This window comes from Pagrus major, chromosome 17, assembly GCF_040436345.1.
Source record: "Pagrus major chromosome 17, Pma_NU_1.0".
Classification (NCBI taxonomy): Eukaryota; Metazoa; Chordata; class Actinopteri; order Spariformes; family Sparidae; genus Pagrus; species Pagrus major.
This window is the reverse complement of record NC_133231.1, coordinates 9,233,148-9,260,981: the sequence shown is the minus strand read 5'-3', so window position 1 is coordinate 9,260,981 and position 27,834 is coordinate 9,233,148. Positions and strand designations below refer to the sequence as shown.

The 27,834-nt window shown below is 40.4% G+C and overlaps 2 protein-coding genes, 1 long non-coding RNA gene and 1 other non-coding gene across 4 annotated transcripts; 3 read left to right on the top strand and 1 right to left on the bottom strand.

Moving 5' to 3' along the window:
• The first annotated feature begins 5,031 nt into the window (after positions 1 to 5,031).
• On the top strand, positions 5,032 to 11,898 carry psma2a (proteasome 20S subunit alpha 2a). The gene is made up of 8 exons (XM_073485808.1): positions 5,032 to 5,097; positions 5,627 to 5,703; positions 6,377 to 6,509; positions 8,746 to 8,868; positions 8,980 to 9,061; positions 9,173 to 9,246; positions 10,858 to 10,915; positions 11,015 to 11,898. The coding sequence occupies exons 1-8, from the start codon at positions 5,057 to 5,059 to the stop codon at positions 11,129 to 11,131; spliced, it is 705 nt and encodes a 234-aa protein (XP_073341909.1). The 5' UTR covers positions 5,032 to 5,056; the 3' UTR covers positions 11,132 to 11,898.
• Positions 11,899 to 12,308: 410 nt separating this feature from the next.
• On the top strand, positions 12,309 to 27,375 carry LOC141011708 (ATPase family AAA domain-containing protein 2-like). Its single transcript, XM_073484953.1, has 30 exons — positions 12,309 to 12,660; positions 13,815 to 13,972; positions 14,495 to 14,550; positions 14,674 to 14,857; positions 15,012 to 15,093; positions 15,257 to 15,338; positions 15,998 to 16,186; positions 16,819 to 16,936; positions 17,175 to 17,189; positions 17,786 to 17,887; positions 18,900 to 19,008; positions 19,264 to 19,379; positions 19,599 to 19,773; positions 20,028 to 20,116; positions 20,378 to 20,537; positions 20,705 to 20,795; positions 21,094 to 21,271; positions 21,400 to 21,536; positions 21,739 to 21,871; positions 22,071 to 22,257; positions 22,993 to 23,178; positions 23,323 to 23,458; positions 24,154 to 24,354; positions 24,535 to 24,690; positions 24,809 to 24,931; positions 25,160 to 25,333; positions 25,425 to 26,159; positions 26,340 to 26,473; positions 26,677 to 26,805; positions 27,170 to 27,375. The coding sequence occupies exons 1-30, from the start codon at positions 12,463 to 12,465 to the stop codon at positions 27,200 to 27,202; spliced, it is 4,566 nt and encodes a 1,521-aa protein (XP_073341054.1). The 5' UTR covers positions 12,309 to 12,462; the 3' UTR covers positions 27,203 to 27,375.
• Positions 16,530 to 23,382, bottom strand: LOC141011709 (uncharacterized). Its single transcript, XR_012180350.1, has 2 exons — positions 23,311 to 23,382; positions 16,530 to 16,915 (listed from the first exon to the last, which is right to left on the bottom strand). It is a non-coding gene; the product is annotated as an uncharacterized lncRNA (long non-coding RNA).
• LOC141012699 (small nucleolar RNA SNORA5) lies at positions 22,426 to 22,560 on the top strand. Its single transcript, XR_012180403.1, has one exon. It is a non-coding gene; the product is annotated as a small nucleolar RNA SNORA5 (small nucleolar RNA).
• Positions 27,376 to 27,834: the final 459 nt, after the last annotated feature.

Genomic DNA, 27,834 nt, shown 5'->3' with positions numbered 1-27,834 from the left:
CGGCATCAATATTTGAAAGTCCCTCAGCCAGCAGAAAACCCCTCTCCAGAGAGGAGCTTGTCTGCCTCGGGTAAGCACCTGCAAAGAGACTCATATACACACACTGAACGTTCATTTATTGTTTTTCTACTTGTAAATGAGCTCCAGTCTAACGTTGCTCCTCTGTCTTGTTGCGTTTAAGGCTCCCCAACCTCGCCCAGACTTGCTACATGAACTCCACCCTGCAAGGCCTCCTGACGTTGACTCATTTCATGCAGGAGGTCCACAATCAGCAGAGGGTGTGGAGTTTTCATCCCCAGTCTCAGCTTATGAGGTGAAGCATCTCCGCACACACTCACACAGATCATTCTTTGGTTTCTCTGCTAGCCGCAAATACTAACAATATACACATCTCTCATATCTTCCATTCTTTCCTCTTTTGTTGTCTCCAGTTTGTTTGAGAAAGTTGAACTCTGCCATTTCTCCAGCGACAAGATGAAGAAAAAAATTGTCCTCTCTGCATTTAAAGGAAATATTGCTGAGTCGAACTACGAGTTTAATGACAATAGGCAGAAGGTCCGTCTTTTTATTTACAACACACAGCATAGTACCGCACGTAGTCAAATTTGCCCCTTCTGAAGCTCTTTGTTCTGTGCATTTCTCTGCAGGACGCGTTTGAGTTCCTCAGCTGTGTGCTGAATGAGATGAAGTCTCTGTCTGTAGATCTGTACCAAGCAGCATTCAACATGGGCATGAGCTACACCTGCCCCGTAGATGCTCACATAGCTTTCCAGATGTTGAGTACCAGGACCTGCATGAGGTATGAACTCAGAGCCACAAACTTGTATTATTACCAACAGTGGAGAAATTCCTGATGTTGACTATATGCATGACTTTGTTCCAGGTCGTTCAATCAGGATGTATTCTCATGATTTCTGTAGCCGTGCGTTTTAATTTGAATTGTCCCTTTATTGTGCAGATGTGGCATGCAATCCAGGAGGGTCGAGGATTGCTTAAACCTGTCCCTGGACATCACATGTAGAGGCTCAGTGAGCCAGTGTCTGCAGAATTACCTGGAAGTAAGTTGCACATCTGCTCATTTACTGAGATTTTTTTTCGTCCTCACTCACCACCAAATATTAATGTTTGTCATAAGAAAAGTGAAACTAAAACCTGCCTCTTGCTCCTGTTCCCTCCTGCAGAAGAGCCAGTTGGAGTATCGATGTGAGTCTTGTCGTACTCAGGAGTCATCACAGCAGTGGTCGTTCGCGAGTCTGCCAAAGTGAGTAACATCATCCATTATTACGGTGCACTCAAACGTCAGGCTTAACTGTCTCTGTCTTCCTCTGTGAACTTGGGATCTGACCCTCTTCCTCTACCTCTTTTCTGTCAACAGTGTATTGATCATCCAGCTGCAGAGATTTAGACTGAGCAAATCCAACAAACTGAAGAAGCTGAGCGTTCAGGTCGATTTATCAAGGGAGCTAGTGCTAGATTCTGACTCGAACATCACTGAACAGGTAAACATGATGTTCAGTAAATAAAAAGCAGTCTTTACTGTCTAACAGCTTTGTTTTCTGGAGCATACAGAAACCAGCCTCTCAAATAGGACCTGCAGTCAAATGAAATATATCTGCATGTGTAGTAATTGTTGGTAACTGTTTTTTTCCAGACTCGCTACTCTCTCGTGAGCATCATCAGCCATTTTGGCTCCTCAGCTAGTCATGGTAAGTTCTGTTCGGCATGGCAAAAATGAGACTCCAGGTTCAAGCAGCCGACTTCTTCTAACAAATATTTGTCCTGTCCTTTCAGGCCATTACATCTGTGACGGTGCTTTTCGACAACAGGAATCAGGTGACATGACAGATGGCTGGCTCACATACAATGACAAAATTGTCAAGGAGAGAACCGCCGAATCGGTCTGTCAACTGCGGCAGAAAACAGCATATGTTCTGTTCTACGAGAAACAACGGTAGAAGATAGTGGGAATACACACCTGCCGCACAGGAAGCAGCGATAAGGAGTAACCCGGCGAACATCATCCACCAGAAGAATCTGTAGTCAGAGAAATGGGGGAAAATTGGAGAGGACAGAAAAGAGGGAGGGAAATTCCAGTATTATTAAACCTGGGCCCTATATTTACATGTTTTGATGTGTAAATGCTTCATACTTGAAAAAAGAAGAACATAGATGGATGGATGGATGGATGGATAGTAATTGTCTGACAGTAATAATAAGATCTGTTTTCATTGCCAGAAACACAAGTCTTGTTCAATGAGACGTCCCGCTCTAAAATCCTGTGACATGTGAGTTGTTGCAGGTAGATGACGGTGGAAACGTTAGTCAGAGAGTTGAGATAGATAGATAGATAGATAGATAGATAGATAGATAGATAGATAGATAGATAGATAGATAGATAGATAGATAGATAGATAGATTTATTAATCCCTATTGAGGCAATAACTGTTACTGCTCATTTATGAGATTCCAGAGTGACACTTCTCCCTGAACGTGACTTGTGTTTCTGGTAACTAAAAGGATCTTGCACTTTAATAAAAGGTCTATCTCCATAGAAATTGTTTCCATAATTTTGTCAGACACTTAAAATAACAACCTCTGCCTGTCAACTATCAAGACACTTTTGCTCGAACAATTCCAAAAGTTTTGGTAGATTTAAATCATCATTCTTCTCATTACGAACAATTCCCGTGGAGATAGACCTTTTTGTTTAATAAGTCTGGCCAAGGAACTTACACTTTTATTAATGGTCAACCTCCGTAGGAATCATTTCTGTCATGTTGTCAGACACTTGGAACAACAATCTCAGCCTGTCACTGACAAAAACAAGCACAAGCAGAATTCTCGGTCAAGGAAAGGTCTTGCTCTCAACTCTGACTCATGTTTACACCACACACTACACATTTCAGAGGCCACTCCTGTTTGCCAGATCTGAGCCACAAGCAGGCCATACCATGGCCACGTCAGCCAAGCGTGAATTGAATGAACCAGAACTGGCCAGATCCAGCCAACCAGACTAGGAATGAACTGTGGCTCAGATCTGGCAAACAGTAGTGGGCCGCACAAGTGCCATCGTTCCATGCAGTAGATGGGCCGGATTAATGTTTCTGGTACAATCTTGCTATCTGGGGAGCCATTGTAGCCGTGTTGCAGCTGCCAGCTGAAGCGACACTTCAGCTGGCAACCTCGACACAGCTACAATGGCTCCAGACGCCAAAGTTTTTTTTTGCCACTGACAGGCTGAAGTTATGTCTGACAACATTATGGGAACAGTTCCCACAGAGTAAATATTGGGCCCAGGTTTACTGGATTTCAGGACAAAATTAGTCTCCCCACCCTTCTCTCTTTCTCCCCCTTAACCCAAACGGTCAAGGCAGATGGCCGCCCATCTTGAGCCCGGGTCTGTTCTGAGGTTTCTGCCCATTAAAAGGCAGTTTTTCCTCACCACTGTTGCCAAGTGCTTGCTCATGGGCATATCAGAATCAGAATCAGAATCAAAAATACTTTATTATCCCCGAGGGGAAATTGTTTGTGTTACAGCTGGCATCGTGGCTCGATGTGGAAAACCTGGGTTGAGTTATTGAGTTGATCAGGGCCGGCCTAAGCAATAAGCGAACTAAGCGGTTGCTTGGGCCCCCCCAACAGCTCTTGAAATGTCACACATGAAAGGTTGATAAAAAAATATCTTTTGAGTGTGTGATATGTTTTATTAGTGGTAAATATACAAAAAACAAAACAAAACATATTTTGTTATTATTTTAATGGACTGACAAGTCCATACTACTGGTAATAATTTCCGCACAGGTTCCATTTCACCCAGTTCTTTTTATGTCATTATTTAAGTTTCTATTTAATTTATTTCAAATTGTTGTACATCATTTTTTTTACCTTTGCATTTTAATTACATTTAAATACTTAATATTTATTATTTTTAAGTAAGAAACAATTTATTTGTAGTTGACTGTTCTGCACTTTTGCACATTTTATATTAAAATAATCAACTTGTTTACAGTAAATGCATTGTCTGCTGGTTTATATTGTTACTTTCCTTGATTCCTTGATCCTTTTCTTTTTTAAAGACCAGAAACAAACAAACCAACAAAAGAAAAGAAAAATGCATAAGAAAAGAGTCAATTCTAATTACCTGTTCGAAAAGGAGTGTGAAGAAGTGTGGACTTATCTGATCCCAGCCCCATACTGCCGGTGCAGAGGTGGGTGGTGCGTTTAGCTGGGAGCCCCAAATTAAATTCTGCTTAGGGCCCCATAAAGCCTTGGTCCGGCTCCGGAGTCGATAACCACCATTCGTGTGAAAGCTTAGCGTGATTGCGTTTATTAGTGAAGCCTGATAACGGAAGAATATCTTGGTTATGTTGAACTGACTTCATTGTACAGGTCTCAGGACTTCTAACAGGAAGTCATTTACTGCTAAACAGTTTTACCCTTTCTTCCTTCCTCAACGTGTCACTGCTCTGTCACTCACTGCTTAGAAGACCTAATGATGGACACCTATTTTCACTGTCAGTACTTAGCAGATGATAATAAGAACATAACAATCCTCTGAAACACAGATCAAGCTACATATTTACAAATTAATCAAGCTTTGTAAGCCTACTATTTTTTATTTTAAAGTTATCTCATTGCAGTTTCAGTTGTGATTGCACAGTTCAACAGCACCACAAACTACAACGTCCAAAATGATCCTACAGTTGGATCAACACCTCTCTAACACACAACACAACTGCTGGATTACACTGGTCCTTAGTCAAGCCCAATACATTAACAGTGGATGTGTTCAAGCAATAGCCAGACCAATAGATCAGCAGGGGGCAATATATCAGCTGCTAAACTTTAATTTGGGATGATATAGATTTTATATTTTTACTAATTTATTTCAAGATTTGACCTTTTATGTATAGTATAATTAGGCTACAATATCTAAATCTCGCTTGGTTTGAAGGGCCTGTGGCAGAGGTTTAATTCATGTCTGTAGGTGGCAGTATACACTCTTAAGTTGATTTACGAGTCTTCCGTCCTCACAGAGTAGAAGAAGAAAAACAAGATGGCGGAACGAGGCTACAGTTTCTCTCTCACCACATTTAGGTAAACTTTGTCAAAATTGTCCAGAAATTTGAAAAGGGACTCTGAATGATCAGCATGTAGACGTTGTTGTTGAATAGCAGTTTGATAACGCGTATGCATGGTTTCCCAGTTTGACAGGAAAGTAATGTTTCGTGAGCCGTCTGTACTTGATGCACTGTCATTGCCGGGTATAAATGAATCGGCTAACGTTAACTGTTAGCATGTCCCGAAACGTGTTTTAAATGAAACAGATAAGACAAACTTTGCTTCTCATATCGAGCATATAAACTCCCTAAATTGTTTTATTTTTGAGCCTGTTATTGAATAGCCCGAAACAGTTCAGTTTTGCATGCTAATGTTCAATGGACTAGCTTAGCTAAGTTAGCTCAGATGAGTCAGTTGTTTTAGCTTTGCTTTCAGTTTCGTCTTCGTGAATAGTTAAACGCTGAATTAGATTTTTTAAACCACAGTAGTTGTTGTTACAAATAGTTTGGTTAATTTCCCCTTGCCTCACAGTTTAGTAAGCAGCATCATGTGTTTCTTCCTGCAGCCCTTCGGGTAAACTGGTCCAGATAGAGTATGCCCTGGCAGCGGTAGCAGCCGGAGCACCCTCAGTTGGCATCAAAGGTATGATTCCTATGAGTCCTCGAAATATTGGAGCATATTTAATTGTTTTTTGGAGCTAATGTGGGCCACGGCCCTTAGAATACTATTGTATTGATTGGTTTGTAATGCTTTATAATTAATGCCTTGTTTTTATTTGGATAATAAACCACATTAGTTTGATGTCTGATTATTATCAGAGGATGCAACAAGACTGGACAGTTGTATAATCTGAAATTGCATAAATTGCCACCCCTACAGATATTTCTCACGACTTTACCATGGATTAATGGGCAGTGTGACTTACAGGATTTTAAACCATAAAGAAACACAGCTTCAGCCTGGTAAACTAATACCATGCTGTAGTTTTGCCTCTCTGTCTGTAGCTCTGGTACAGCTAAGAAACTGTGCACTGTCCCTTTCAAATAAGTAAATAAATAAATAAATAAAATAACTACATTTATCTAAACAAATCAAATCAATTTTATTTTTTATAGCCCAAAATCACAATCACACCATCTCAGTGGACTTTACAATCTGTACACTGAGAGACATCCTTTGACCTTGGGACAACCTAAATAGGCACCAGCATCCTTGAAGACCATGCACACGATTCCACAGTTGAAGCTGGTTATAAAAATGATCATTTGTTAGGATGGGTGAAGACACTAATTGTGATATTCTCTTTGGTTTTCAGCTTCCAATGGAGTTGTCCTGGCCACAGAGAAGAAACAAAAGTCCATTCTGTATGATGAGCAGAGTGTCCACAAAGTGGAGCCTATCACTAAACACATTGGCATGGTCTACAGCGGCATGGGGCCTGACTACAGGTGGGGATTCTTTCTGTGTTTGAGAGACAAACTGTAAGCCAGCAGCTTAGGGCTCTTTCCTGACTTTAGACTGGATGTTTTTGTGATTGCTTCCAAATACAGAACAGAAAAAAAGTGAAAATGGACTGCACCTAGATTGTTCATTACCAGCCATCAATGCTTACTTGCATGGGTCGGAAGGAAAAACAAACAAACAATACTTCAATGACGACACAGCTAGCTTACGACACGTATCCTGTGTGCACAAACACAATTACCTGACTGATACTGGAGTTTTTAAAAAAAAAATATTTTATTTTTTGAGAAGAAGGTTTACTCATGGGGGATAAACTGAACTGGAAACATTACAAGAGATCCTTTATTGATTTGTTACTTAGGACAGATTTGAGAAACAAAACTTTATTACAAACTGATTTTCTATCTTTTGTTGTTTGTTGTTGAATTGCTGAAGGGTGGTGTTTTATGTTGAACTCTGGAATCTTTATTTTTGGTGAATATTATTTGAACTTGCGAAGACCTAACCTCTAAAAAGCCACTAGGATAAAGTCAAGCTATCGTTGTAAAATACTTTTTTACAAAAAAAGAGTATTTTTTAAGAAGCATTTCAAAATGTAAATGACAGTTGTCAGGACATCAAATCCAGTGATCTCTTGATCTTTACAAACCCAGGTGCAGTAGTCTAACAATGGCATAGCTGTCAGGTATGGAAAAAAATGTTGAATATCAAATCAAATCCTGACCTTTTTATAATCAAAAAGTCAAATTGAATCATGGATGTGGAGAAACGTGACACCCCAGTTAGCAGTTTAAGCAACAATATGCCTTGCCTTATCCAATCTACTGTAAATGGATATGGCGGAGGATTTGCACGTTTTAACAGTTCAGCAAATGGATATATACTACTCAGAATTACTTAGGGATATTGGGATACCGGTGCATATGTGCGTGGATATGCAATAAAAGTCAAATGAAATGCGTCATGTTATTTTTGGGGACCAAAAATATTCACAAAACACAAGATAAAGGTCCAGATATGTCACAGAATTAACATCACATGAAACACAAAAATATCCCAATATCTCTAACTAATTCTGAGTAGTGTATTTTACTTTGTCAAAAAATTTGCATAGCATATCATAAAGTTTTCAGATCCAAAACTTTCTGTTTCGTTTTCTCTTGTCTGTTGAGAGGTTACAGTCACCTGCTGAAAAGGGATATTTGTGATATAAGAAACCAAATATCTTGGTGGAGGCTAGTTTGTACGGAAGCCCTAAAGGGCCATGCATTCATACATTTTATTTCCTCCGTTTTCCTGTGATAACAAGTTAATTTCATTTGTTTTCTCGAGATCTCGAATTATTATCTCGAAATAACAACTGCCGTTTTCCCGAGATCTCGAGATAACGAAACTTTGTTTTCCCGAGATAACGAGATAATTAATTTGAGATCTTGAGAAAACAAAACGATAGTGTAATATATTAAATCATTGCAGGAAACATCATTCAGTGTAGCAATGTCAGAGGAGCAGCAGCATATCGATCACCACGTCACATATCTTTTCAATCAAGGCCTGACACAGGCTGAAATAGCATTATGCCTTGCTATTACAGATAATATACACATTAGTGTGCGTAATCTAAAAAGACGTTAGCAAGGCTTCAGCTATATCGGCGGCGCAATCTAAGTGAGCCTGATGTCGTCGTTAACGACATAGCTGACTAGCTACGAGGACCTGGGCCTCTCCATAGTCTCAGGCCTATCATATCACAGTCATTATCTCGAGATCTCAAATTAATTATATCGTTATCTCGGGAAAACAAAGTTTCGTCATCTCGAGATAATTATCCCATTATCTCGAGATAACGGCAGTTGTTATTTCGAGATAATAACTCGAGATCTCGAGAAAACAAATGAAATGAACTCGTTATCACGGGAAAACGGAGGAAATAAATTTATGAATGCATGGCCTTTTAGGGCTTCCGTAAGTTTGTACTCATGACAGCCTAAAGTGTTTGTAGTGGAATTTATCTCAGGGGCTAATTTTTCTTTCAGTGCTGGTGAGTTGAGCTTAAATCTAGTACCATGCCTTATGCGGACACAAACACACTATATTTATGAGTTTAATTCTTCGAGGTGGTGAGTATCCATTTCCTGCGTGCACAAGATTAAACTAAAGTTTATGTATGTCTGCCGAACCTCACATGCTCAGATAATTAATGAGTTGTCATTCATGCAGGGTTTTGGTGCGGCGAGCCCGGAAATTGGCACAACAGTACTTCCTGGTTTACCAGGAGCCAATCCCCACAGGCCAGCTTGTCCAGAGAGTGGCCTCTGTAATGCAAGAGTACACACAGTCTGGGTGGGTATACAAAGAGACGCACTAATACACACACATCATGCTTATATTTCCGAGGGAAGATGTATTCAGTCAGAAGTTTTAGAGTCAGTCTCTGATGTTTTTTTCTTCCAGTGGAGTGCGTCCATTTGGCGTTTCATTGCTGATAGCTGGATGGGATGAAGACCACCCCTACCTGTTCCAGTCAGACCCCTCTGTATGTTGTATTACAAACCTGCCAATACCTGTTACAATTCTGCCCTTTCTTAAAGTATTGTAGTAAGTTGCACGTTTTCTGTATTTTCATTCTTCTGTTTCTGACTGGCAGGGTGCATATTTTGCATGGAAAGCCACAGCCATGGGAAAGAACTACGTTAACGGAAAAACATTCCTTGAAAAAAGGTAAGATTTGACAATTAAAGGCATTTCTGAATAATGAATAAGTAATGTTATGAGTAGCATGTGTATAGATGTGCATTTTGATCTATGGGCTGAGCATGGCGCTTGTTGTTTTTGACATTCAGTGTCCAATCTCCCACAGCATGACTGACTGTATGTCTCTGATGGTTATGTCAATGATCGTACACAGGTGTAAAACGAGTATGTGTTGTAGTATTTTTAGAGGGGAAAAAATACATTCAAATATTTATTTATTTTTTTGGCCATACTTGTGCCTTTTTGAGCAAAGTTTGAATGGAAACACCACAGATAAATGTGAAAAACAAAGAAAAAGAACAGCATTCCTACAGTTTGAGATACTTTTATTGTAGGTGCAGATACAATTGAATCTGCAGTTTGATGTATAAATTAGGCTGAAGAGAATCTTTACTATCTAACAAATTTGTAGTTGGGATGCAGAGGATGAGCCAGGATTGTAGTTGCTTTACACAGTTATGGAAAAGTTATTTAGTTTTGCAGAAGGCCCAGGGTGCATAACCTGATTCACATGATTCCTCTTCCCAGCAACTGATATAAATGGAGTGAATTTTGTCTCACCCAGGCTCTCTAATTAGCAATTATTTCTTATGTCAAAAAGGGCATCGTTCAAAATCCCCCAAACTCAGTTTTGGGTCCTGGAATATTGTTCAAGAAGTTCACATTATAAAATCTTGACTGCACATATTTGGTCGGGTGGGCTCTCACATTTTCTTTACAGTTCTTCTACTTGATACACACTACATAAGCCCAATTCACACTGCCCTTTAAGTGCGGGAATCATGCGCCTTGCCTTGTCTGTGTGAAAGTTACAGATGCAGAGAGGGGGGACAGTTTTGCAGAGGCGAGGCAGTGTCTGTGTGAATGGTAAAGCCGGAGGCGCAGAACAGGGGTGTGTCGGTATGATGGTGTTCACAGTCTGACAGCTAAACAGATCCTTCACTCATCAAATAAAAGAGAAATGACCCACACTTCAACCCACAAAGCAACCTTACAGGACCAAACAACAATAATGAGGTAGCAGGTAGTGTCTTTGGCTACTTATATGAGGAAAAAAATACCGCATCCATACGTGGAAAAGTGTCTGTCATCCTGTCTGTCCTACCAACTCTTCATCACATTTCTGCCTGGAAAACAGCGTCTGTCCCGGGCAGCAGAGCCAGACGGCTCCTGCAGTTGAATGGTGGTGATTATGTGACGTGATTTAGAGCGAAAAACTTCAACTCACCGTGTCTTTGTCACCTTCCACTATTGTGTTGTTGATGTTACTGACTCTCGCAACTTGAATTGAAAAGAAATACAGCGACTGTGAGCCCTCCCGACCGAGACTTCAGTGAACTTTCCCCCAAGAAAACAGCATCCCTCCCCACGAGTGAGAGCCAGACAGGGTCCTCTATTTACTGATGGCGATTATGTAATTTAGAGCAACAAGCGCAACTTTGTCACTTTCCACGATACATGATGGGTCAGGATCTCAATCACAAGTGTTAAGGCAAGCCTTTGTTGCGGGGATAATGCGGAGTCTCTTTGTGAAAAGAGCTACAAATTGTAAAATGACCACTTTGTTTTGTTTTCCAGGTATAACAATGATCTGGAATTGGAAGATGCCATCCACACAGCCATCTTGACGTTGAAGGTATGTTGTTTGTTATAAAATACCTTAGAATTTATCTTCATACAATTGGTCTCCTTTTTTTTAATCAGTCATTTACACTCCTCTGCCTTTGTGTTTTAGGAGAGCTTTGAGGGTCAGATGACAGAGGAGAACATTGAGGTGGGGATCTGCAACGAGGCTGGCTTCAAAAGACTCACCCCAGCGGAGGTGAAAGACTACCTGGCAGCCATTGCGTGATCACATCCTTCCTGATGACGGGGCTTTCAGGCCACATTTCAAGACAAAGGCATCAGCACAGTAGCCAACAGTCTCATGACACAGTTTAGTAACCTCAGTTATTCAGCCAGAGTTTGGGCACATTGTGTTTTGGTGAAGAGAACATAAAAGGATGCTCACCGTAACTTTATAACTTCAAGATTATTAACATGATCTGGCAGAATCAGAACAGTCCTATTCACTTACAGTGACAGCGTTTTAGTGTGTGTGCAGCTAATGTGACTGCCCCTCACAACTGCATTGACCAAACTTCATCACTCATGTTATAACATAACATTGGCTTTGTTTTCAAACTCATATCCTGGTACTGTGAAATGTGGCTGTTGCCTACTGTGCATATGAAAAGGAATGTGGGCTCTGATCAGAGAAATCTCAAATATTTCATTGACTCCTCATTTATCATTACTGTTGCAAAGGGCAATGCTTTCAGTTCACAAATGAAGCACGGTTGTTTATGCATTTATTATTATTATTATTGGTCTTTGGGTGCAAAAAAGCAAAATAAATCAATTCTGACAAAATATTACACACCAGAAAGGAGGATCAGCAAATAGGGAGCAAGCATGGAGGATGCAATACGTTTTGAGATTTCACGGTCAGGATCTAGTCGCCTGTACAGCAGTTTTACACAAAGTACTTTTCTTTTTTTCAAGCTAGAAACAATTCTAGAGTTTGTATTTTCTGTCCAGTTATCTGTCACTTCTTCAAAATAAAAGCTGATGAGTTGATGTTGACTCTGTGTTTTGAATTGATATGCTAGTGATGGAAAATGGCAGTTTGAAGCAGTTTTATTGTTAAGCATTTGCAGCAGGAGCACGCTGTCAGTCCGTGGACTATTTACATAATAAGCGCGCGCTTGTAAGCAGTTTGGAGCAGAGCGCGCTTTAACATCAACCGGAACACCTTTTCAAATTTTATACATATTCTTCCGCCTGTGTAATGTCTGAACATATGCTGTTACAGGTGTTGTAATAACAACAGCAGTGACTAACAAAATGCGCTGCATCAGCAGTGTGATCAAAATAAAGTTACTTTGTAAGCCTGACTGAGTTTACATTTTTGTTAAGGGGTCTATTTTTCCTGGCGGTAGCTCATTAGCTACTTACCTCATAACCTCTGACGTTTATGGCGCCAGAAATCAAGGGTTTAGTGAGGAGCTTGTGCATGTCAGCTGGTGGATAGCACCGTTATGTGTGCTATGTTGGCGGTATCCTAAACATATGACGTTTTAAGGCTGCAGGGAGGCTGGTAATCCGTCATTCGTGCTAGTATAACGTCGCTTTGGAGTCAAGATGGTGATACTACGCAGCAGTGGCGGTGTCGGGGCTGAGCCGGTGGCAACAACACCGAAGAGGAGGTCTATGGAGTTGGATACTAGCTCCGAGTTTCTGTCGCTGCTTCCCGCCTCGCAGAGAAAGTCCGCCCGGTTAACCCGGTCCTCCCAGGCCCTGGATGACAGCTTCAGCAGTCCCGAAAACAACACGGCTAATGTGAGCTTGTGCACCTAGACAGCTGCTTTGATAACTACATCACCATTTGTTAGGTGTATAAATAATCTATGAACGCAACTTTGGTCTGCTAGTTTTGTTAGCATGCTAAGCTAACTAGCTCCCCTGTCAGCTTGTCACTTCACAGCTAGTGGCACTGACAAAGTGTCAGAATGAGCAACAGTAGCCTCTGCTAACATTTTACTGAAGCTCGCATGTCTGCAGGACATCCTTGTGTAACGTTGGTCATTGGACATAGGTCGATTCTTGTGTAACGTTAATATCAACGTATAAACTCTACACTCAAAATCAAACAGTTATTACATCATTAAAAAGTAATGTTTTGTTTTGTGTTATGTGTCATGGTCATATAACAAAACTATAGGCTGTCAAGTAGCTCTATGTCACAGATGAGGCTAATTATTATTGTTACATGGTTGGTGTGTTTTGGTTTGTGATGTGTGGAGGGGGGGAGGCACTTCTTCATTCATTAATTCATTCTTCATTAACTCATTCATTACATTTTAACTCGGACATGTCATTTCACAACAAAGACAATAAGTTGCGAAAAACATACTGCAGTGCATCTCTGCACGATTAACCTTTACCTCAGTTATAAAAACATAAGCTTTATACAGTCCATGCATGCATGCTTGACATGGATGTTAAGTTACAGTGATCAACTAGTTGTTACAGTATATTCTGAGAATAAGCAGGTTTTGCTTACATTTAGGACACTACTACTGAGATACTTGCCAAAGCATTTTAACAAAGTGCCTGCAGAGATAGATGGTGGTCAGCAGCAGTTGGTTAGTGACTACATAACACCACGATATAGTCACATTTGCTGTGCCTGTAGCTTCCTATTCACTGAGCAGGAACTGCTGCCCAGTAATATATGAAATCTATGTGTGTTGCATGAAAGTTTAAATAGAATTTAAATCCAATATATCAGATCAAATTAGCAGAAATAAATGGGATTATTGAAAATGTTGTATGTGAATATTGAATAAGTATAAAGTACAGTGGTTTTACACAGACTTGATAAATATTCTTCATTTGAGCTCATAGTAATTTGAATTTGTAACTCAATCGAGCAGACACTCATTCCTTCTATATGTGCTCTTAACTATAACTTCCTAATGTGACTTTGTCAGGGACATGCCGATATGAAGCAGGACGAGGGAAGTGGTCTCCATCACTCTCTGAGGACCCGAGGCCAGAGAATTCGACTAGAGGTTTCTTTTTCTGACATGGAAGCAAAGACCACCAGCTCCCCTGTGAATGAAGACAAGGCTGGAGGATGCTGCACCAGGTAACACAGGCCCACTTGCTTTAAGATTAGTGGTACTTTTTGAAGGGGTATGTGTACATGTTGCTGGAACCCCCTACATTTTTAATTCACTTCCTGGAAGTAAAATGTGATGAGATTTGCGTAGTAGATATTATTTTCCCTGCAACCTGTCTACAAAATGCACTCAGGATACTTTTGGAGGAAATCTTGTTTTTTTGACTTCGTGTGAACGATATTTGGAGCCAGAATATGATTAATTGTCTGGAATATTTTCACATTCTGTGTGTTGACTGCACATGACCTGCAATTTATACAGTGGCATTGATGAAAAGAACTGTTATCTCAGCAATAAATTCTCCAAATGTATGCTTGCCATATGAAATTCTTTGTTAATACTACATTAAGGGTGTTTCTCATTTCTAGCCAAATTTGTGCACATAGCCTAACTATGCACATTTCTAACAGTCAATTAATGAGTAATGGTAAAATAGTGAGTGACACGAGGAACAAATTTTTGATTTTATGTGTGCTTTCTGTCTTCAGGAAATCTTCCAGGCTGCAGAGAGAGGGAAAAGCATCCAGTGGCAAGCAGCAAGCAGGTAAAAGTTTGTTACACTGTCATTTTTTTACTGAGAACTGAAACTCCTAAGTTAGCATATAGTCTTTAGGAGGTTCCATACTATTAATAGGCTAACAAAAACAGTTTTTTGTTGATCCCCCAGATGTTCCAGATGAAGTGGAGGGGTCGTCCACTCCCAAGAGGAGCCGGTTTAATCTACAGAGCCGAGACGTGGAGGAAGAAGAGGAGGGAGAGGAGGATCACTCAGTGCGACGTAGTTCGCGAATCACAAGATACAAACTGAATTCCCGTAACCAGTCAGTGCTCTATGACCGCCTCATCACCAAGTGAGTTCAGCAACATCCACTCCAGCTTCTTGTGGCTCCTACCTCACTGCTTCAGTTGGTATCTTACAAAACAAAGTAGCATACACAGTGGGATGGGGAAAGGACTTTTAATGAGTAAAATATCTGATAAGTTTTTCCTCTCATTGTCCCTTAGCACTGCTGAAGCTGTTCTTCAGAAGATGGATGACATGCAGAAGATGAGACGCAGATTGAGAGATAGAGACACTAAAGAAGAGGTCATAACCCACACAGGAAACTTTACTTTTGCATTTGTAACTGTACACTGTGTTGTGTAATCCTAGTTTTTGTGTTGACAGTTGGTAATTTTACTCTTCAATAACGTGCAACAAGCTTCAAAGCAGTGAATTAAGCAGCATTTGGCCTGTTTCCTCTGAGCAGCTTGGCATGTACACCAGGGGCAGAATGAGAAGATCTCTGAGGACGAATGCAGACAGTAAAGACACCAAGGAGGAGAACCAAGGTGAGATGGATAAGGTTTAATAACCATTTCAGGCACATAGCAGGGAGATACCATGTACAGCATGCTGGTCTCGGTCCATCCAGTTTTGGAGAAAAATTCATTCTTTTTCATTAATTCAGTTTATACACCTGGTGTCCTTAAGTTACAACCAACTTCCAAAGCAGGCACGCTGTATAAAACGTAAATAAAAACAAAATGTAATCCTGCGGCGAAACTGTGTTTGCTGACAACAGCTTCACAAAGTGTTCCTGAGCCCATGAAGTAATATCCTTTATACAGTAATGTGTTTCAACCTCCCCCAGTCCTTGATTGTAAACAACTGAGCCTTTCGAGGATGCCCCTTTCATACCCAATCATGATACTATCACCTGTTACCGATAAACCTTTTTACCTGTGGAATGTTACAAACATTGACCAAACATCTTTGGAGCATTCCACAACTTTCCCAATGTTTTGTTGCCCCTGTCCAAAAAGGCATACACCCACATTCACAACTGTGTATTTTTCATCTTAAGTTATTTTGTACTATCTAAACTTATTTAAGAGCAGATCTGCACAAATTTTTTTTGAGAATAATAATTCTTCCCTAAAAGGCACAGTTGCTTTTTACCTGTTGCAGGAAACTAAGCAGATTTTGATTGTTTATTTCTAATTAATAGGAGGGGATGAGGATGATCGTGATGAAGAGGAGGAGGAAGATAGAGAAGATGATGATGAGGAGGAAGAGGAGGAGGAGGAAGATGATGAAGAGGACGACGAAGATGGCGAGGATGAGGAAGCAGAAAATCAGAGGCGTTATGACTTCAGACAGCGAAAGACTGTGGTTCGCTACCAGGCCCCACAGGACGGTACTGCTTTTACTAATTTCCACCTGGGCCTTATTTTATTCAGTGTTTGTAGTTTCTGCCAATATTAAAACTGTTAGTATTCAAATTTGCTTCAATGACTTTATTAAAGATCATTGTACACCTCTGTTCACCAGGTAGAGTTAATCTACACATAAACTGAGTGATTCATTTGAAAACTTAAAGCAGATTGGAACATGAGAAGGAATTAAAATTACTTCAATACTTAATCTTTCTTTGTCCCATCAGGGTTGTCATATTCATGACATAGTTGAGTATTTTGCAAAAGCTTTAGGATTCTTGTTATATTGGCCTATTCTATTAAATACTGTACTGCTTAAGTAAGTCCTGTATATCATTTTATTACATTTGACAGACAACAGACAGACATTTGATTACATTTACACGGACAACTTAGACTGTTTGGATTGCATCATCATCTTGTAGTGTGTGAACCCGTGACACTGACCAGTCATCTAGTGTGAAAACCACGACTGTAAGACTCTTGACTACAAGGCAAAAAGTTGTGCTGTGTGAACAGGACAGAAGTTTTGTTGTGTGATAAAATTAAAAATGTCACAATGCTGTCCTGTTAAATTTGACAGAGCTTGATGAGGTTATTAATGTTTCCTTAGAACCCAGAGAGCCCAGGAAGCGCAGCATGTACTTCAAGGGCCATTCATCTCCTACCAGACGCAGGTTTAGATTCAGCTCCACAGCCCCTAGGAGCCCCTACAACAGGAGAACCAGCAGGTTAGTATGACAGCGCAGCCACCAGTCACCCCTCCAAAATTGAGAAATATAATATCTGCTATCAAGGGATGCGTTTTCTCACTAACACTTGACAGTATGATTCATATCTTATGAAATAGTTTGTGTAGCAGTCAGCAAGAGTAGTCTGACTAATAGAGTGTCCAGAACAGGATCACACCCATAAGCCTTACATTTGTATGTATGTTTTTCTTTCTGATTCTCTTCGTCCCACCCTCAGGAGTAGTTCTGAGAGGTAAGACCCTCCACTACTTGTCCTTGTATTTATTGGTAGTCTGTAGTTTGTTTTTGGGGTGCTGTCTGTCTTTGCTAGCACTGTGGTTATTTGTAGATGAGGCACATTCGGGTGACAATATGATAAAAGTATTGAGAGGGTCAACCAAACCTCACTGGAACTTAATTGTTGTCATTTTCTTGCAACAAAGAAAGACCAGTTGTTTGAAAGCTGAATTTATATTAGCCAGCCTGTAAGACAAAGTCTGCAAACCAGGCCTTCCTTGTGTGTTCAGGGGTCATGCATGGTCACTATGTCATTTGAAGTGGTTGGATGAATCGCACCTATGTTGTTGTTACACATGATTATTACAGTTGTATCAGCAATGTGTATGTATAAAATCTATAATACTAATGAGTGAAGGGTGGGGATGTAGTGTATGTTTGTTTTTATTTGTTTAACTGTGTTTGGTTAAAGTTGTTTTTCTTTTATACTAAAATACTTCTTCACTTGCTAGCATTGATTCCTGTGTTGTTGCTGGTGGCAACATAACAAAAAAATCAACCTGAATGCAGTTTGGATTAGAGATAATGTGGCCACATCTTTTGCCTTTGTAGAAGGAGACATGCCATCCACAGTAGTGACTCCACTTCCTCATCTTCAGATGATGAGCAGTTCCAGAGACGGAGAAGTAAGAACAGGAGCAGGCCAGTCAACAGGTGAGTGCATCAGCAGCAGCAGCTGTCGTACAGTTCAGGTTCAGGTAGACAAACAACTCAGCACATCGCCCGAACACAGGTGGGTGATAGAAGGATTACTTAGTAACTATTATACAGTTATTATATTATTACATTAGGTCAACAAATGACTATTTTTAACCAAAAAAAACCTAGAATACTAATTTATTCTGTGAAAAAATAAATTAAAGAATAAATTAGTACTTTCACAAAATAGTAATATTTTGTGAAAGTACCAATACTCATTCCTAAAATATTGTTTCAATAAATGAACAGGCGATCATACATTTTCAGTGCAAAAATAATCCTTGCTGACTCATCATAATCCCCTCGCTCACACTTAGCATTTTCTTTTCTTCCTTCCTTTTTTTCGCTGCAAGTCAACACACAACATCATTCCCGTGTCTCATGTCACTTGTGTGATCTCGTAGTGTGTGACCCCCTGTCGCTAACCAGTCATGTAGTGTGAAAATCACAATGACTGTAAAACTCTTGGCTACAAGGCAGAAAGTTGTGTTGTGTGAAAAGGACAGCGATCTGACGACTTAGTAGTTCTGTAGTGTTTTCAAGTCATAACTGATATAACTAAGTTTTACATCTCATCCTGTTATTTTGACCTGCACTGTGGGACTTATAAATGAAAGTCCAGTACATACAAAGTTAACATACTTACTGATTAAGCCTACCACTGCCAGGTAAAAATCTCCCTGTACTTGCACTATACTGGAGTTTTTAAATCTGGAATCTGTGGCGACAGACTATAGGACTATGAAGGAGCCTGTGGTGTCCTAAGTGTCAACATTGTTTGTGTATTAACTCTCTCTGCCAGAGGGGGGAGACAAAGGTTCTGCACTGCAGTTTTAATGAAAATTTCCTATAATTATATGGATCATGTGTTAAACACAGTATTTTCTTATAATTGTAAAAACCTTTTCTGAAAAGGTTTTAGCAAGATAATTAATCTGAAGAGTTATTTTCTGTGTTTTTCCTGCAGATGTCTGCCTATGAACTTGGTGAAAGAAGACCTGCTGGGGATCCACAAGGACAGGATGAAGATTGGAGCCAGCCTCGCTGATGTGGACCCCATGCAAATAGACAGAACGGTAAGCTGCATTGATAGATGGATGATGCCAACACAGAGAGTAGTCTGATAAACAGGGGACTGTTTACATGATGGTAAATGTTACTGTTTTGACTTACATTGATTAGTACTTCAGGGTGCCTCTACAGAAATAACAAGATAAGCAGATATACTTATTTCACATCTTTTACATGTATTATCACATTTAAATAGACGTTAAGCCTACACCACTGTAGGTTTGTAGGTCAATCTAAACATGACAGTTTTTGTCATCCAGGTGCGGTTTGAAAGCATTGGAGGTTTGAGCAGACACATCTCAGCACTGAAGGAGATGGTGGTCTTCCCTCTCCTGTACCCAGAAGTCTTTGAGAGGTTCAAGATACAGCCTCCCAGGTAAACAATGTGTTTAAGAAGCAAACATTTTGTAATATAGTTTAGCATTCATTTTTACATTGTGTGTCTCAATATCTGTCTTCCTTTTTAAGGTCTTCGTCCCTTTTTTTTTTTCTGAGTTTGTCCAATCTCTTCTCTACTTCTGCCTTGGGCCTCAATTGGATTCTAATGCCAGTTAAACACTAATACAATCCTTGTCATATTTCCTCTTGTCTTTAGGGGCTGTCTGTTTTATGGTCCTCCAGGCACAGGGAAAACCCTGGTAGCCAGAGCGCTAGCCAATGAGTGCAGTCAGGGGGAAAGAAAGGTGTCTTTCTTCATGAGGAAAGGAGCAGACTGCCTCAGTAAGTGGGTGGGAGAATCTGAGAGACAGCTACGACTGCTTTTTGATCAGGTAAACCAAACTCCTCATCCATGAGTTAAGTCAGTTTCTTTTCCTTTGTTGCATGTGTGATTGCTTACTATTGTTAGTAAAAGATAAAACGATCAATAGAGTATCAGAGAACATTTATTTTTAAAGCTAACTCACTGTATTTTGACACATTAACTTTTAGATTCAAATAAAGTTGATACCTGTACATTATCAAGTATCAGATCTAAAGTTAATGCAAGCTATAACAGACTGAAATTCTATTGAACTGAACCTAGGCATACCAGATGCGTCCGTCCATCATCTTCTTTGATGAAATTGATGGTTTGGCTCCAGTCAGGTCTAGCCGTCAGGACCAGATCCACAGGTGAGCAGCACTCCTGTTCTTACTTTGTACAGTACATGTGTGGCGATTGCACTGAGGTTAGTGTGTGAAACATCTACAGAGTAGAACAGTAAAGATTACAGTCTGATTGTTTGGTGGGTTGCCAGATATGGCTGCCAGGTCCCTCAACAGCTTTTGGTATAGACTGTCATAAGCCTAGTTCATGCTTCAAATGGGAACACACACAAACACATGTTACTGGTTGTAATGTTGACCAGTTTGAAATCTTTTGGTCCTCTGCAGTTCCATTGTGTCGACCCTATTGGCTCTTATGGATGGATTGGATGCCAGAGGAGAAGTTGTTGTGATAGGAGCTACAAACAGACTGGACTCCATCGACCCAGCTCTGAGAAGACCAGGACGCTTTGACAGAGAGTTCCTCTTCGGCTTGCCAGACAGAGAGGTGGGGAACTGTAGTAACTCTTTATCACTCAGCAGAGATGATAAAAGAAAAAACTGACACGTGGGTTGCAGCCAAATCTGAGCTCACTCAAATAGTTTTTGGTTGAAACAATAAAGGGGTCTTCAAAACTTGAAATTCAAATGTTGTGACCTTATTTTGTACGCTAGGCGAGAAGGGACATTCTGAAGATCCACACCAGACAGTGGACTCCACCACCTTCTGACACTTTCCTGGAAGAACTGGCTGATAAATGTGTTGGTATGTTTGTTTCCAAGAATGTACAAACAGTGGACTTAAAATGCTTGAAAAATACATATTTCTATGCTTTTCACCAATACAAATAACAATTGCATTAAATTAAAAATGTTTATACTGTATAATTTGTAATAAACATTAAAAAAAGCCATTTTTATTGGGTGTGAGCAAAGGGCAAAGCCTGTATCTCAGATTCCAACTGATCCCGACACTGGCACACAGTTTTCTCACTTACAACTACAGACTGTACACTGATTGTCTTTGTGAGCGTTTTAATAACATGCCTGTCTTTGCGTGCCAGGTTATTGCGGAGCAGACATCAAGGCAGTGTGTTCAGAGGCTGCCCTGTGCGCACTGCGGCGTCGCTACCCACAAATCTACTCTTCATCTCAGAAACTTGTGCTTGATGTCAACTCCATAGCTATCACAAACAAAGACTTTATGTCTGCCATGTCCAAGATGGTGCCAGCTTCCCAGAGGTATAACCAGTGCAACTGTTTAATCCTTTTCTCTTTTTTTTTGGAGCGTAAATATAATTCTTGCATTTCTGGTGCCTGGTTCTGGCATATGGTTCTTAAGTACAAATGATGCTGATTATGATTCTTAGGGCAATAGTGTCACCTGCCAAGGCCCTGATACCTGCCATCCGTCCTCTGTTGAGCGCCGCCCTGCACGACATCCTCGACACAGTCGGCAGAGTGTTCCCACATGCTGAACAAGGCTTAAAAAGGAAGAGAGAACAAGGTCCAGTATTGCTCTTTTCTCTTGTTCTGTTTTGGATTAATTAATTCTGTTCATGGTCAGGCATTCTGTCATTTAATGTCCCCATTGTCCCTAGGCAGTTACAGAAGAGAACACACCAAGATGATTATTTACCAACCTCTTTCACGGCATCAGTCAGGCATTAAGAGTAACTGCTGTGTTTGTGAATGTGTGTTATTTCCAGGTGTGGCCTGTGTTGTGTCTGAGGATGATTTGATGTTCAGTGAGGATGAAGACTTGGAAGTCTTTTCTAATGGACAGACCTCTCTCTCCCAACTCAAAACACCTGCTGCTAAGGGACTCCTCAATCTCAACAGGTTGGTTAGACATTATTCATGAAGTAATTTTATGCTGCTGTCTTTCTTCTGTTCCCTTTATCTTTGCTTTGCTTCAACGTCCTGTAAGCTTTCTAGTGTCCCAGTGACCCAAATCTTTTTCCGGATCTGTCAGGGAAATTAACGAGCTCACACAGACAACTGAAATAAGTTGATGTCTCTGTCATCTCTCCTTTTCTAGGAGTGTGCTGAGCCACCCAACCTCCTACCGTCCCAGACTTCTGTTGGAGGGCAGACCAGGGTCAGGTCAGAGCTCCCACCTGGCTCCAGCTGTCCTCCATGCTCTAGAGAAATTCACTGTGTACACATTAGACATGGCCGTGCTGTTTGGAGCCAGCGCAACAGCTCCAGAAGAGACTTGTGCTCAGGTAAATGAGATACCACTACGCAAAATAAAACTCCTATGAATAATTATTTATGTACATATTTAGAGACAAAACAATTCTATGTGTCTTCACGTTGGATCATTTACATTTAAGCAAACCCAAGATCCATAGAATTAGACCTCACACTTCTCGGGTAGACTATTCTACTCTTGCAGCCTTGTCAAATTCAGTGTGTTCTTTTCAGTGGACTTCACTGGCCAAAATGGCTGCCACAGAGACTGTAGTTCATGGGCCTCACCTTCTTACATCATGGGAAGTGGGGATAAATATGTACTACAAACAAATGCTCACTTCAAAGAGGTTGAATGAGCCATCACTCTTCCAAACGTGATGTGTGGAAGTTGCTTATTTATTTTTACCAGCAGTCAGAAAACCCTTTTTTCTGAAAATCACTTTCAGTGATGTAATTGAGAAAATTTGAGAGGGATTTTTTGTATGTTTTTACTTTACTTAAATTGGCTTAAACCATTATTAATTACCAAACGGGTTCCATCAAATTGACTGATAAATTGGGCATTAGTTTATTGTCACTGTACAATGTGTTGTCCACTCTTTAATGTCCTCACCATGACCTTGATTTATGCATTTCATTTTTATCATTGCCTGTCATATTGATCCCCATCTTATGTTCTGCGAAAGTGCCAATGTTCTGCATGCATGTTTGTAGATTTACATCCAAGTATTCACACCAATATTCACACCAAATATTATTTGCAGATCTTTGTTGAAGCAAAGCGAACCTCTCCCAGTATCCTGTACATCCCTCACATCGGACAGTGGTGGGAAACTGTGGGACCGGCCTTAAGAGCCACTTTCCTCAGCCTGCTCAGCTCTATCCCTGCCTTCGCTCCTATATTGCTTCTTGCTACATGCAGCCTGCGATATGACCAACTCAGTATGGAGGTATGCAACGAAGAGTGATAAACTGTAGATTTGTGGAGTAAAAATATGGTGTCAATGCGTCTAATTTTTATGAATATAAAAGGATTCTCCCTGAGAGATGGACACAATACTCAACTACAAGTCTGCTCTCACCTTTCTTCTCAGGTGCAGGAGTTGTTTCGGGAGCAGTATGGAGAGGTTTTCCATGTCCAGGTCCCCACCAGCAGAGAAAGAAGAAACTTCTTTGAGGATCTGATCCTCACTCAGGCTTCCAAGGCCCCTGCCTCAAAAAAGAAAGCAGGTGAGAGATAAAATACAGTTGAAGATGAGGTGGGTTTTAGTATTTCTTAAACTCAGTGTTAGTATAGCATTGTTCAGGGCTCATTCAGTCCTCCGTATACACTGCAGCAGCAGTTTGCTGTAATGATATATAAATATATATATATATATATATATATATATATATATATATATATATATATATATATATATATATATATATATATATATATATATATGTATGTTCATAAAACCTACAAAAGGCAAAAACGCAAGATAATATATGTGAAAGGTATTTTGTATTTTTGGAGGGATAGAGAAGAGAGGAAGGCTGTCAGCACACTAAGAGTGTCTATCACACTATGTGATATTAATAATGTTAAGTGAATAAGTGAATTATTTAGAAGCTTCTTTTTAGTCAGTGTGGGTGGAACAAACACCAGCTCAATGGAAAATCCAATAGGAGTGTATTCTCCATGTCTAAATTGGACAATTGGTTTGAATCTGTAGCAACATATTGGTTGCACAATGCGCAGTATTGCTCATCGCATCTGATTTGTCAGCTGAAGGCTAAAAGTGGATGTTACGAAGATGCATGTAAAACTTTTCTCGGGAGCAGGAAGTCTTTAGATACATCACCATATTTGAGGATGTAGCACTATGTTAATTAAATTCACTTCTCACTTTGTGTGTCTATCACCTTTCCACTTTCTTCAGCGCTCAATGCATTGGAGGTGCTTCCTGTTGCCCCTCCACCTCCCCCACGTCAGCTGACAGAAGAGGAGACCCAACGACTGGAGGAACAGGAGGAAGGTACCCTCAGAGAGCTCCGTCTCTTCCTGCGTGATGTCACCAACCGCCTTTCTCAAGATAAACGCTTCAAGGCTTTTACAAAGCCTGTGGATTTAGAAGAGGTACCTGTTCCATTAAATGCTTTTGTCTTATTTCCTGTTATCCCCTAATATAGCCTGACTTAATGCTGACCCACTGTTGGCCTAACTGAGAATAATGACTACTTCCAACAGGTTTGTTGTGTTACTGTCATTATTTCCATTCATTCCCACTCACAGCAGCCTCCTTGTTATGTGTTTCAGGTACCAGATTATGCTGAGGTGATCAAGAAGCCTATGGACCTGTCAACAGTTCTCTCTAAGATTGACCTCCATCAGTATGAGACGGTCAAAGAGTTCCTCCAAGATGTAGATCTCATCTGGCAGAATGCCCTTGAATACAACCCAGACAGGGACCCCTCAGGTACTTGGCCATTATGCTCATGGAGAACAGATACTAGCAGTAACTGGATAGGATAATACAACTGTTTGAGCATAAAATTTGCACTTTTGCTCATTTGAATGGTGTTTTTTTCCTCCAGACCGTCAGATCCGCCACAGAGCATGTGCATTGAAAGACACCGTCCATGCTATCATCAAAGATGAACTGGATGAAGATTTTGAGAAGATGTGTGAGGAGATGAAAGTGTCACGCGGCACAAGAGGTGAATGCTGTTTGTATGTGTATACAGTTAGAAGGTTAGTTAGGTGAGTTGTGTGAGTCCGGTTTTTAAATATTACTTATGGCAGAAATAATTTTAGCTTGTACATTTCTCAACCATATCTATTCAACTCAGTTGTGATTTAAACCAAGACTGCACATCCAGATATTCGTTTTCAGAAACGGTTTCACAGAGTTGTATTGATAAAAAGCATTGTGCTTTCTTAACTAGGTTGCTCTACTGTCCGATATGCTCCCTCCTTCTACCACGTCCTTCCCAAAGCGTCCAAATCTCTTGCTGAGGCCAAGATCACTGACATGACCCCACAAAGAGAGCCGACTGGACCCACAGCTGCAGTGACTCCCAATACAAGTGCCTCTGCTGTCACAGTGTTTAAAAACTCAGGTAAAGACTACTGTAGATGACAAAAATGTAATTATGCATTTAAAAGAACTTTCGCAAAAATGAAAATCCTTATCCTCTTTTGTACCTCCAGCCCAGAGGAAGAAAAGGCGGAGGAGTCGCTGGTCTGCTGGCGTCTATGCAAAGAAGAAGTCTTCCTCCTCTCCCCACACATCCAGAGATGATGGACACTTGGGGTCTGATGAGGATGAGGAAGATGGGGACGATGAGGAGGAGGTTGAGAAGGGAGGAGGAACAGAGTGTGATGAGGGGACAGGAGGAGAGGAGGAGCAGGTGGTGATTGATGTAGAGTCAGGGCCTGTACCAGCTAAGGAAAGTAGTTTACAGCCCATTGAGAAGGAGCAGGACAGTCAGGAGGGGGAAGAGGAGATGAGTCCAGCTGCTGAAGACGAGGCTATTCTGTGTGAAACAGACAAAAGAGAAAATGTCGACAAAGAAAAAGTGGATAAAGCTGTGAAAGATCAACCAGAACTGTCAGAGGAAAACAACAAAGAGTTAACAAAGGCAGGAAATGAGATCAGTGAAACTATTTCAGTGAACACTAACCAGGACAGCCACACTGAGACAAAGGGAGATACCCAGGGACAGTCCAACACAGAGGAGAGTGGTGAAACTAATTGTCAGAAACTGACAGAAACTGAGACTGACAAATGTCAAACTGTAACAGAGGCAGAAGACGACAACAAGGTCCTTACTGTAGAGGAGGCAGAGCAGAAAAGCCCTGCTGAACCAATGGAGGTGGAAGCAACCGAAACCTCAACCATAGATGACTCTGAAGCTGTCAAAGGAGAGGAAGACACAAGCACAGGTTTGATGTTAACACTGTCTTACAAGGTGTGAAGAGAATATCAAGAGAATTGCAGATGAATCTCTAGCTAAAGAAAGTCAGTGCAGTGTTTCTAGATAGCAAAGTGCAATCATGTTTCTGAGTGAATGTGTCAATAGACTGTCATCCATTATAAACACTTTGTGTGTGTTTGTGTCTCAGAGCGGTGTGTGAGACGTATAACTCGATCTCTGAAGACCGCTGTGCAGCAGCAGCAGTTTATCGATGTTGACAAGGCTCTGCAGATCCTGGACCAGGAAACTCCTCCTCTGGTGGTGGACAAAGTCAAATTAAAGGTATGTGGGATACTGTGGGTGTTGGTTTACATAGTTACTGGGTTTTCTGCCACTGGACATAACTCATAGAAGCCCTCAAAACTCCTCCACCCTGTACCCTTAGGATTTTTCTCCACAGGAGGGTATGTAGTTTACACAACTACAACTGTAATCTGTTGTCTTGTCTTTCCTCTTCCTCTCGCCTTTCTTCCTCATTACTTTAGGAGCTGTTGGAGAGATTGGTGACCAAGACTGAAGGCTATGAGGTCTACAAGCTGGAGAAACTCTATGCTCTGCTCTGCCAGTGCATTTATAGACACAGACGAGACTACAACAAAACGGCACTTATACAGGTAAGTGTTGCACTGTACTGATGATGAGTAAGAAAAGCACAGGTGTAACTAATAACCTAAATGATAGAGGACAGGAAGCCTGTGAGCCCAACAGCAGACTCCTGACACACCTCATTAATGTTATTAATTACACGTGTATATTGTCAAAACATCTGCAGCAATGAAAGCTAATGATATTCCAGTTTTCTCATTTAATATTGCAATGCTATCTAAGATGAGTGAAAGGTAATGATGATTACTTGTAGCCTCAACAGAATATTGCCAGTGCTATTCAGTGTTAATTGAACTTTTATTTAATGTTATTAGCATACTTCTTTGTACTTTAATGTTTCTAATCTATTGTCTTTCCTTGTCATTTGATCAGGAGTTGGAACAAGAGATTGAAGACTTCTGTTGACTTTTCTACAGCAACAATGTTACTAATTATTATGCTCATCATCCACTTAGCTGTGTAAATATACAAACACTGGTTCTATTTTCATAGAAACCTATAGGAACCTCTATTTGTGCATTAGCTCAATCTTTGTATTACCTCTTTTGTTTATATTTAATTAAATGGTTTTCCTCTAATTATTTTTGTGTGCCTTTTTGTGTGTTTAAGAATTAGAGTTTTCATTTTCTGAAGAATCTTTTCATAGCTGTGATAGTGTGACCTTGGACATAACTCTTAGCAAATTGTGTTGGGGATTTGTATTAGAAAGTGTCATGATTAACTTCTATTCCTGTTTTCACTGCTACAGGTGTTTCTCAATAGGTCTTTTGTTACATCTTCTGCTTGACATTGGAGAAAACCCTCTTGTAACTAAAATGTTGATTGTTTGATACCCATATTAGCTAAGAAAACATTGGTGAGGAAAGGATTGCATCCCTGTCTTAACTCCCATACATGGGTTTATTAGAATCAAAATCAGTTTACAAAGAGGATTTACATATAATGTGTGAAAAAGTTGTATGTGACATCAGTTAAGTTACAGATTTTTAAAAGCCTGTGTATACAAACTGGACATCTTGCATTTTAGAGATGTTGGC